Raw genomic sequence first — 11,160 nt, 5'->3', positions numbered from 1 at the left:
TTTTTATATGAATATAATATATAATAATAATTGCATATATTATATATATATTAATATCTTTTGAAATTAAATTCTATGGGATTAAACATGTCCTTTGTTTCGATTTGGCGACAAATAATATTTTCTGTTGTACATTTCAGATACGTAACTGAACAATAATAAAGGAAACGCGATCACGAAATGTTTGACCATCATTTTAGTTCGTACATATAAATGATTTATCGCCGAAAAACAAGGAAAATGTAAGAAACCGAGTAGAATTCACGTTTCATCGCTGATCTTTTCCATCTTGCTTTCTTTCACATTCGCAGAGTTATGGCTTGCGTTGCAGGAAAAATGGAATCACGCGTCGCCGTTTTGTTTTATTAACAGAGTCGTTCTCTTCGCCGATAGCACGTGACCGGCATAATATAGTAGACGTTACATATGTTAGCATTATGCTAGAATTTCCTTTCCGATGCTCTGTAGATCCGAGATATTCCGTACTTCTGTTCGCCAGTATTTTTAATTACTAAAAAATCACGATGATTTTATCCAGCAGACTGATACGACTCTGTGTACTTCGAAAATTACAGTATCCTCTTAATTTGCCTCGTTATTATTACGCTACAAATTTTTCAATAAATAGGGAAAAGTAGGGTAAAACCGAGCAGACAGGTCAAACCGGGTACCTCTGTTTCTTCGTGATAAGTGCTACTATCTTTGGCTAACTCGTGTTATTAATTGTAGATTAATACCATCATTATTTTGAGATGTACCGTTTCCAGGTGCACACGACATTTCTTTTTTGAGAGAAATTCAAAATTTTCGGGCAAAAAAAGATCAATATCGAGGCAACAATCGAGTCGTTATGAACTTTTTCTACACAGAGCATCTGCTTCGGTAAATGCAGCATTGCATTCTGTACATATTAGAGAGTATATCGCATTAATTTTGATCGTCACTTTGTACGCCGGAATATACAGCCGCCGTTGTTTGTTATTTTCTTCGTGTTGTAGGGCAAAACCGGATATCTACATATCTCATGTAATGAAAAGAGGAAAAGCTGTTATCCTGACTTTGTCTCCCAACAAAAAGCAGTTGAAAACGAAAATTACCACTCAGAAAAAGAAACCACTAAAAAAAAAAAAAGCTTTTTCAGTTCCCTAAAGTTAAAAAATTAAATATGAAAATCCTGCAGCAATGTAGAACAAAAGGATATCTTTATTTGTGATTTATGTCAATAGAATACATCTTTGTATTGTATTTTAATTAAAATAAATCTAGATTTTGTAATTGCACGGTGTTTTTCATGTTTTTAAATGGGTACCCGATTTTACCTTATCGGTAGGGCAAAACCGGGTATTTTTCTCTAAAAAATCTTGGTATCCTTGGTAACCAAATATTTTTTTTTAGCAACTAGTCTCATTTTCTCATAGTTTAAGGTCCACTAAAGACTACTAGTGGTCAGCAAAATTTTTTTTACTCTCTGACTTTTTGTAGGAAGACAAATCCAAAAAAGTACCCCGTTTTACCCTACTTTCCCCTATATAGACATTGTTAAAGTGTCGCTTCGACGGCTTGATTCCGTTACAAGTGCATGCACAGTTGGTGCATCGCTTCACAGTGATACGTGCGTAAATTTGATCCGGCTTGGAAGAGGAGATGACGGCACAAAGGTTCGCGAAATTCAAAAATATGAACGAAGTTCTCTCTTCCTATCCTTTTACTCTCCTTCCTTGCCGACGTGTAATATCTCGCTCGTGAGTAGGTATCACGTTTGCGTCGGCTTTAAACCGTATAGTTGCTCGTATCATATTTTTACGAGAGAGCCAGATCCTTCAAAGACTTATCCCTTTTTTTTCACGGTGATGGTTGTTGCGTTCGTGCGTGGAGATTGAATCAGGCCGACGGTATAGCGGTGAAGGATAACTATAACCGTTACGCATCCATATTTTCGAGTCGTGTCCGCAGCACGATAAAATCCTTCCCGGGAGAAACTTGTAAGGAAATTGGACATATTTAATGACGCGCGATAAATCTTCATTCCGTGAAATGCGACATTGGCTTTTCCCTATGGCAGGCGGCAAAATGGCTCCCTTTGGACCTTTTGTGTATCACTACACTGCGAGATTATGCCAAACAATAAATAAACATCTATATTTGGAATCAAAGATGAGAATAATTTAGAGAAATAAATTTATCCAGGTGCAGCTTATGATAATTACTTTTAATGTTTTAATATGATAAGAATATCACAGGAAATGCTTCTTCTAATTAATATATTTATTTTATATATATAATTGGTCACAAAATCTTATAAATTTATGCTTTAGAAAATTTCGATATAAAAGTAACAAGATATTAATGTGTGATATATATTAAATACATATTAAAAATACTAATAATCTTTATTTTTTATTAAATACGCTTTTATATATTGTAATAGCATATTCTTGATATTGTTCACAACAATAATATTTTATATACATAAATTTATTATATATGATGGCAATTATTAGAAGATTATATTAATATAAATTAGTATTTATCAAAAAGTGTCGATTCGAGAGTAATTTGTAAAATTATTAATCTAAATATAAATAAAGATTTGTAAAATCACTGACCTAATTAAACTGAATTATAATATTATGTAATATTTGATTACATGCGACGCATAATATTTAAAAATTATAACTATTAAATACAAGTATATATATAAATATCACATCCTCTATTCATGTTTTATCGAATGTTATTTTATTTATCCACAAACTATATCAAACTCAACGTCACGATCGATCTCCATATGCACAATGAACACGTGCACTCAGGGTGTTTCTTTGCAATCGCAAAACGATCGCAATTTCATATCGCGCAGTCGGTATCTCGTCATTTGCCTTTTGCGACGGGCTTTATATGTATATATCAGTGCGGAGAATAGGGACCGTGTTTACATGAGGGAATAAAAAAGGACCGTGTCACTATCACGAATAGCGAGATGCACTCGTACATATATACTCATTTTACATATACGGAGAACGAGCGTAGTCAAATAACAAAATATTTTTGCAATTGGGTTTCAGGTGGGACCCAAGGAACGAGCATCTCATCCTAAAGGGAGCAGCGGGAGAAGAAAATATGGGAAAAGGGGACAAGAGAGGCATCGCGCAGCGCAGTGATGGTGGTGAGTCTGTTTTATTATTAAACAATCTTAAAAGCGTGAATGAATAACGAAAGAGGAATAACAGGAGATGTAATATCCGGAAGAAATTAAATATTTCTCGTGATGTTTGTAATGTGTCATTATATTAGCAAATAATTATCTTGAAGAATTATTTATTGATTAAATATAGTGCAAAGTTTCATGAGAAGTCTAAAAAGATATTCAGGACATTTAAGAGATTAAAAATGGCCTTTTTAAATATTTTCTAGAACTTTTTCATTTTTTTAAAAGATCGAGACAAAAGCAAAAATATTTAGAAAAATGTTTATAGTAGTGAGTTTTGATTAAAAAGATAGAGACAAGCTAAATGATGTCGAGTGTTGCTGTTTAGAAACGTTATTCATTCTCGATTATTAATTTTTATTTCTGATTATTAATTTCAATTTTTATTTCTATTTCTATTTGCATGTCGCTTGACGCCATTACGAGTTTTGCAATTACGTTTGTAAAAAATTACAAACTGTCTTTTTATAATCGGATGATTTTGAAGCAGAAATTTAAAATAAGATGATGATCACTGCATATTTTCATGAACGTTATAATTTCCCATGTACATCTCTCGGATATATATTACAGTCGAGGATTACTAAAATATATATTTGCCCTCTTTTTTCGCGGTTAAGATACTCTTTCCGTGAATCGATATCTCCTTCTCCCTCTCGCTAAAGCGAGATTTTAGATTACGTGGTGCGCTTAAAAACGACCATTTTCCTCGCTTTTTCGCTTCAAAATCGTTCGTTTCATCGCCTATTTCCGGCGACGACTCTTGACGTACACGCTTCACCCTCAAGATCACGATCAAAGGAAGGAACCCCTCGGACCGGAAACCCGCTGCCACGCACGCAAAACGACGTTCGCCTGTCGATCGAGCTAGTTGGAAAGTGACGTTGAACGATCGGAATTTCGATACGCGAATATCGGGTGGTCGCGTGTTATCGACGTTATTTCGAGGGAAAGGAGTAGCATATGTCTGCGTGCGCGTGTAGAAGCGGAATTGAATCGCAGGAGGAACAAGGCGAGGAAACCGCACGCTATGTATATTTGCTCTTCCACCCTTATTTTCCTCTTCCTCCTCGATACGACGACGACGACGACGACGGGGACCGCCGTCTCATCGTACTGTTACCTGCCGTTATTTGCTCGTTGCGTATTTGCTACGTGTAGGAGATACACATACTTTGATACCGTATGGGAGTGCTTGCCCTCTCGATTGTGCACACACTCGCGACATTGTTGCATCCCCGGATTGCAATGCAATCGCTTTTCCACTTCAGCTTCGTTTGTATCTCGATTTTGCGTATAAGTTGTTGTGTTAAAAAATGTTTGGAAACGATATTCAAAGTAAATAGTTATATCCAACGATTAGATCATTCGATGGATTAGTAATCAGGGTGTTTATTCCCTCGAAAACTTGGAATTTTCAGGGAATTTTTTTGTACCTGGAGAAATCAGGGAATTCGCATGGAATTTTATTGGAACACGGGAAATTTTTTTAAAAATTTTCTCCGTAATAACTTTGCTCTTATACTGTAAGCAGTCTGCAATCCGCCGATAAGCCAAGTTGAATTATGTGTTTAAAATATTATATCTATCTTTATTTATACAATTTAATGTCTTAAAAATTTCCTCAAGTTAAAAATTTTTATCTTAACGAAAGCTATTCAGTCTTGTTTTCAATACATTTGTAAATCTAACTTGAAACTTAAATGCTTTGTGTTTTTCCTTCGTATGAGCGAAAAAGGTTAGAAAACGTGTACAATAAAAAAACTTATTTGAGGAAATTACACCAAAAAATCTTTAAAATATTCTCTTTAACTAGGAATTTTGAACAAAAATATCTATTAATTAGTAAAAATATTTATAAAATCACTAAATTTTCAGGGAATTTTTTTACAAGATTTGAATAGATACCTAAGGATTAATAGTAATAAAATAAAATATATAAATATATACACGCATATTGAGGTAAAACTTAAAATGCTTCGTATATAAGAACATATACCAGAAACAATGAAATATATCGAAATTCTCGATTCGTGTGAATAGTCGCAGATGTTCACGTTCGCGAACAATAAATGCATGGTGGATTCCAGCGCAGTTTTACACATGAAAGAATTTGGAACGTTTTCTGGCGATACTCGCTATTCGATTTTGTTCATATTTTACAAATGAGGGTTGAGGATGATGATGCATCTTGTGAGTACAATAATAAATGCATTTGTCAGAATAAATGACATAATCCATGATGTATTATAATCGAAATCAGACTTAATGTCTTATTAGTAAATATATATTAAGTAAATAAATTAATACTAAATTAAATTGTCTTTTACATTTGATATAAAAAAGATATACATATTTATAATTGTATGTGTGTGTATATGTGTTAATATATTTATTTATCTAAATATTTATATAAGGATTAGATTCTATCATATTAGGCACATATCGAATTTTTTATTGAAATTGGTCGTGAAATAATGATTCACAATATTGCATTTTTAGCTTTAAATTATTAATATACAGACATGGAAAGAGAGAAATTTAACAATTTAATAATTTTTTTTAATAATAATTTAATTTTTACAAAAGAAACGGCTTAATTCGGATTAATTTTGAAGACAATACGCAATCCGAAATTTCAATCGCGAACACATCGCGGCCAAGAAAACTGTACAAAACTCGACGCGTTAGATGGTTCTTTTAACGGAACAATACAAGCGCGGTTCAACAAAAGCAACCTGCCGACACAAAGATGGGCACGTGTGGACCGTTTGTCACTTTAGGTACACACCTTCCCGATGCAGGGCATTGCGCGAGTTATCTATTTGCTCGTGAATGCATCAGAGCGACGACAGAACGCGCGCTCGCTCGTGTTTGCAAAGTTGAGACAAGAAAATGAGAAATATGATACAAGAGAAAAGGAAATAGAGAGCTTTTCCAAGCCTTTTAATAGAAAGATACTGTTGCGTCCACTCAATTTTTTTGCTCAATTAATACTCAGAATAAAGTGTTTCTCAATCACAGCGTTATTTTACGTAATATAATATTATCTTATATATAATAAGTTTTTTCTATTAATTTAATTTAATAACTTATTTTATATTTAATATGATAGTCAACGGAAAAAACAATTTAAAAAAAAATAAGAAACGGTTTTGTTTGATAAAACTGATGAAAATTTAGCAACAATTTGTTTCATAAAGAATTTCAACGACCAAAAGAGAATTTTGTCGCTATTTTTAATAATCTTCGAGAAAGCAGCTTGTAACTTAAAAAAAGTGTAAATTGTTCTATATAAATATTTACAAAATTGAAATTTTTCTGATATATATATATATCAGAAAAATTTCAATTTTATATCAGATGATATATATATATATATATGTGACATTATTTTACAAGAATTGGTGCGATAAGATATCTTTATTAAGCACTGCGTAATTATATCTCATGCAGTAATATGACATCAAAGGCATTATATTAATATCAAAAGAGATCTTTTGTGAATTAAAGACATCGTAAATCCTTCTGACAAAAGCCCGGCGTGTCTTTAATGGAAACGTCGCGAATCGCATTATAGTCGAGTCTTCTGAATTGCATTATCTCGTTGCGTTCTACAAAGCAGAGCGAGCATCGAAGAAAAAGGGAGGCGAATCGCGGAAAGATATAAGGATAGGGAAACTTGGGGAAAGTGCATCTTGGATGCGTCTCAAGATAGACGTAGCGGGAAGACAATAGTCTTGGGGATGATCTTTGAGGGTGCTGGATGTGCACGTCGAATGTGTCGTCGACACGCTGTCGACAGTCTGTTATTAGGGTTTATGTCTACGTGCGAGGAAACTTTGGACACCTGTTCCGACTGACAACGTGTCGGGTTTGGACGTGTTTTTGCGTACTGCGTATGTCCTTTGTCTGGACCTTTTTTTTTTGGACTTCCTCCTCTCTTAAGAGGAGTTTTTGCTTATATCTTACAAACCCATAAGAAACAATGGTGTATGGGCGACTAATGCCTAACCAGCCATAAAAGAAAGAAGAAGAAGAAGGAAACTTTGGACAGAAGATACTCTCTATCTCTATCTCGCATAACATGTGATTCATCACAGAACAAGTCTGTAATGTATCATTATACATCGCGAAGATGCTTTATTCTCGATTTAATATCTCGTATTTTTATTATATTCGATATAAATAATATAACTCTCTATATTTAACTTTTATGTCTTCCTCATAAAAATATTTGTATTAGCTATTAATTTGCGATGACAACTCATATCTGACTTTTTTTATTTCCATTTTTATTAAGTATTATTTATTAAAATTTTTTAATTTATATTACTTTATGATTGATAGTATTAGAAATATTCATACACTTTGCACGTGAATGATACGGGAAGATAATAGCGATAAGGTCGCTACAAAAATTATTTTTTGTAAAAAATAATCTGTTAATAATAATGTTAAAAATAATAATGTTAAAAAAAATGGTGGCTACTTTAAAGCGTTAAAAATTATTTTTCAATATAATACGATATACAATAAACACATATTACATTATAAAAAAGAGGAGAGGGCTTTACATTATTACTTTCTATTATACTTACTTTTGCGAATTACATGTCATACGATGTTATATAAACTGTCGTTTATATCGCTCGAATATTGATGAAGGAAGTGTAATACATGGAAAAAAAAAACTAAACGCGGGAACAATACCAGTTTACCTTGACCGCGTTGTTAAGTGATTAGATGCGCCACCTGTGATTAGCATAATTCGCGCACGAGTGCTAAAAGAAGTGCGCGTGTCGGCTGATGAAACGGGAGTATTCAAATGCAAGCTATTACGGTATTTTTACCTGCATGAAATAAAACGATCAGTTAATACTTGTATGCATTTTTATTTAAAAAATGCAAATTTACAATCACAAACGATGCTATGCCAATTAACGAAAATGATTGGAGCGTATTATTTGATACGAATTTTGATCGTTAATAGGCGATATTGATAAATAGTAAAAATGATTATTAAAATTGTTTGAGAAACATCTGGATGTAAAGTGACGTTTTCAATTTTCGTCGAAATAATTCTGTACCGAATGCATTGACGATTGCAACCAGAGCGACACGTAATGCATTATCCAAAGTGGTTGCTCGCGTCAATAGCCGACTATGTACGTATTTGCTTTTGCCTTACCACGTGTCGAGATGCGATGCGAGGTGGCACCTTTAGATTCACAATACGACTGATTGAACGCGGGAAACGTTTGCAGGCTCTTAAACGTTGAATAGCTTCGTTATCGGACGCAATAGATAAAACGCCGAGAACAAAAGAAATCAAAAGAAAGATAGAATGTATAGGTAAATATAACATGGTTGGAAAAGCTCATCACGACATATTATCGTGCGGGAATCATTAGCTAAAAACTTCTCTTTCTCTCTTCCTCTCGAAGATATTCTAAATGTCATACATTTTAAATTCAAAGTTTCCAATTTTTATACACAAAATATCTCGCTTTATCAGAAACATTTTAATTACGCTTCGAGAAATTTGTGTGGAGGTCTGGTTTTTTTAGCAAAAATTTGTTGCGAGTTTTTATAATATTCTAATTTTCAATATTGTAATAATGCTAAATATCAGTTTTATATATATAACTTAAATTAAAATTTATTGTTAAAATAAAGATTAATTTTCTTTTTTAATTAAATAAATGGCGGAGATTTGAAATGTTTTATTTCTACCGAAATTAATTTTTTCGAAATTTAATTCAAGCCAAAAAATAAATTACACTTGTCAAAATATTTCAAGATATCAGATTTAATTTTTTATATTACGCAATATTTTATGCAACTCTTGTCACAGCATTAGATATTGATGGTAGGAATTTTAAAAGAATTAAAAATATTACACGCCCATGTAATTTTTCTATATTTCATGTTTTTTACGATGCGATCCAAAAGGGCGTGAAAACATGTCAATGTCGCTGGGAGCTGATCAAATTTTGCATCCGTAACGAAGTTTGATCGTCGCGCGAGGAGAAAACGCAGGCAAATATTGTGGGTTATACAGGTCCAGATAAATTTATTGCTTTCTCTCTGCGTACGTTACATAAATATTTGTCTGATTACAGCGTACTAGAGCCTACCTTCTATATCACATGTGGAAAAGCTGCAAAAGTATAATGCTCTTGCCTCTCGGCTACGTACAAAAAAATTTACAATAATTAAGCGCGCGCTTGCTTTCGCATATTATGTTCGCGCATGCAAACGCGATAACAAACGAGATGTCATGTTTTCTTTTCTTGTTCATTTTTTTACAACTATACGTAATTTTACATGCTAAACATGATGTTGGCTATTGGTCAGTATTAAAGACTAATTGACTATTAATTTAACACATTATCGGTTTCTAATGTTATTTAAGATAAATACTGCTTGTTACATTTTAAAAATTTAAACGTTTTTAAATGTCTCTAAGACTATATAAACACACTATGTATAAATGCCTATCTAACGTGCACTATCAAATAAGCGGATAGAAAAATACAGTTTTTAGTAATAAAATTATTGTAATAAAATAACTGTTTTTACTCGATAATATACAATATACATTATTGTATAAAATCGTCGTTATATTAATGTTACATAATGACTTAATATGTCAAAGATAGCGTAATAAGATTTATTTGACTTACTAGTTACCTCTTCGTCCTTAGCGCTTAAATTTCTTCGAAATATGTTTTATAAATATTGATTTTTTTTCACGCAGAGAAGAGAATTTGTAGATATTCGGCAATTATAAATAATTGTGTTACTGGATGTATAATGAAAGGTCGATATTGTTTAAAATTTAAATTTTCATTATTATATTCATGTGGAATGTATTTCCGCGTTTTGATATTTATGAATATTTTTCAGCGCTTTTATATGTACGTTAAATATAGAAAAAAATATATTTTATAATTTATAATTGTGATTTTATTGTTAGTGCGTTTTAACATATTTAATTTAATTTAATTCAATATTCTCTTATTTTCATTAAAATTTCATGTAGTAAAAATACTGTACTATGTATGTATATTTCTTCCGTAACTGTTTGTATGAAATATTTATTCCTATTATAAAAGAATTTATCGTTTTTATGCAATTTCCGGCTTAATCTTGCTTAATCCTTACTAGAAACTATCGCTGATATCGCGACGAGTAACAGTATCAAGATTTTTCGTTCCACAAACATCTAAGTCTACTTACTGAGCTCTTACATCCAGCAACACAAATATTTGTACAGAGCAGATAGAAGTCACACACACAAATTGATTCGCAGTAACTCGAAACTTTCTGTTCGATCTCGTGTTAATTTCGAAGAGAGGCTTTTCTCCCTCTCCTCTCTCTTTCTCTCTGACTAATTGGTATTTCTATCTCGAAGGACGAAGGGCGAATCTTATTACAAATGTTATTGACTTGACGCACTGGCATAGAACTTCATGACTTCTGCTCTGGCAGCATTCGCGATGGCACCTCTACACGGGTCAGGATCCCAATTAACCCCGGGGCAGTCCATCGATTCGAAACACTTTACGAGACGATTGTTATTGGGCGAACAACATTGAACAATCGCCCAGATACATGGCCCGGGAGGCCGTGGAGGCGGCCGCTTAGTCGGGGGGGCAGGGAAGTTTGGCGCTTGTATGCCCTCGCGATTTGGATTTATCCCCTGAAAACAGTTTATTAAATTAAATTCTTCTAATTTCATTCTAATAAATATAATTATATGTGTGATAAATATATAAAAATCTCTAGATATATTTTAAAAATTTCAACAGATGTGGGTGAAGGAAAAATATTTGTGTGCAATGCAAAATTCGCAAATTATTTTATTATTATTTAACGCATATTATATCACTTTTGTTTTAATTATATCGTCGTTTTCGGCGAGAATATTGCAAAAAAAAAAAAAA

The 11,160-nt window shown here is 32.7% G+C and overlaps 1 protein-coding gene across 2 annotated transcripts in view; it reads left to right on the top strand.

Moving 5' to 3' along the window:
• The window catches only part of LOC115233640, a 156,955-nt gene that overhangs the window by 24,348 nt on the left and 121,447 nt on the right, over positions 1-11,160 (top strand). For both annotated transcript variants that reach the window (XM_029804183.1, XM_029804181.1), the window contains exon 2: positions 3,066-3,166. In XM_029804183.1, the coding sequence (XP_029660043.1) occupies positions 3,121-3,166 (46 nt within the window). In that variant the 5' untranslated portion in view covers positions 3,066-3,120. The remainder of the gene's footprint in view (positions 1-3,065; positions 3,167-11,160) is intronic.

This window comes from Formica exsecta, unplaced genomic scaffold (assembly GCF_003651465.1).
Source record: "Formica exsecta isolate Colony F162 unplaced genomic scaffold, ASM365146v1 scaffold18, whole genome shotgun sequence".
In the NCBI taxonomy this organism is placed as follows: domain Eukaryota; kingdom Metazoa; phylum Arthropoda; class Insecta; order Hymenoptera; family Formicidae; genus Formica; species Formica exsecta.
Note: the sequence above shows the minus strand (reverse complement) of the source record. Positions and strands in the feature narration are given on the sequence as shown.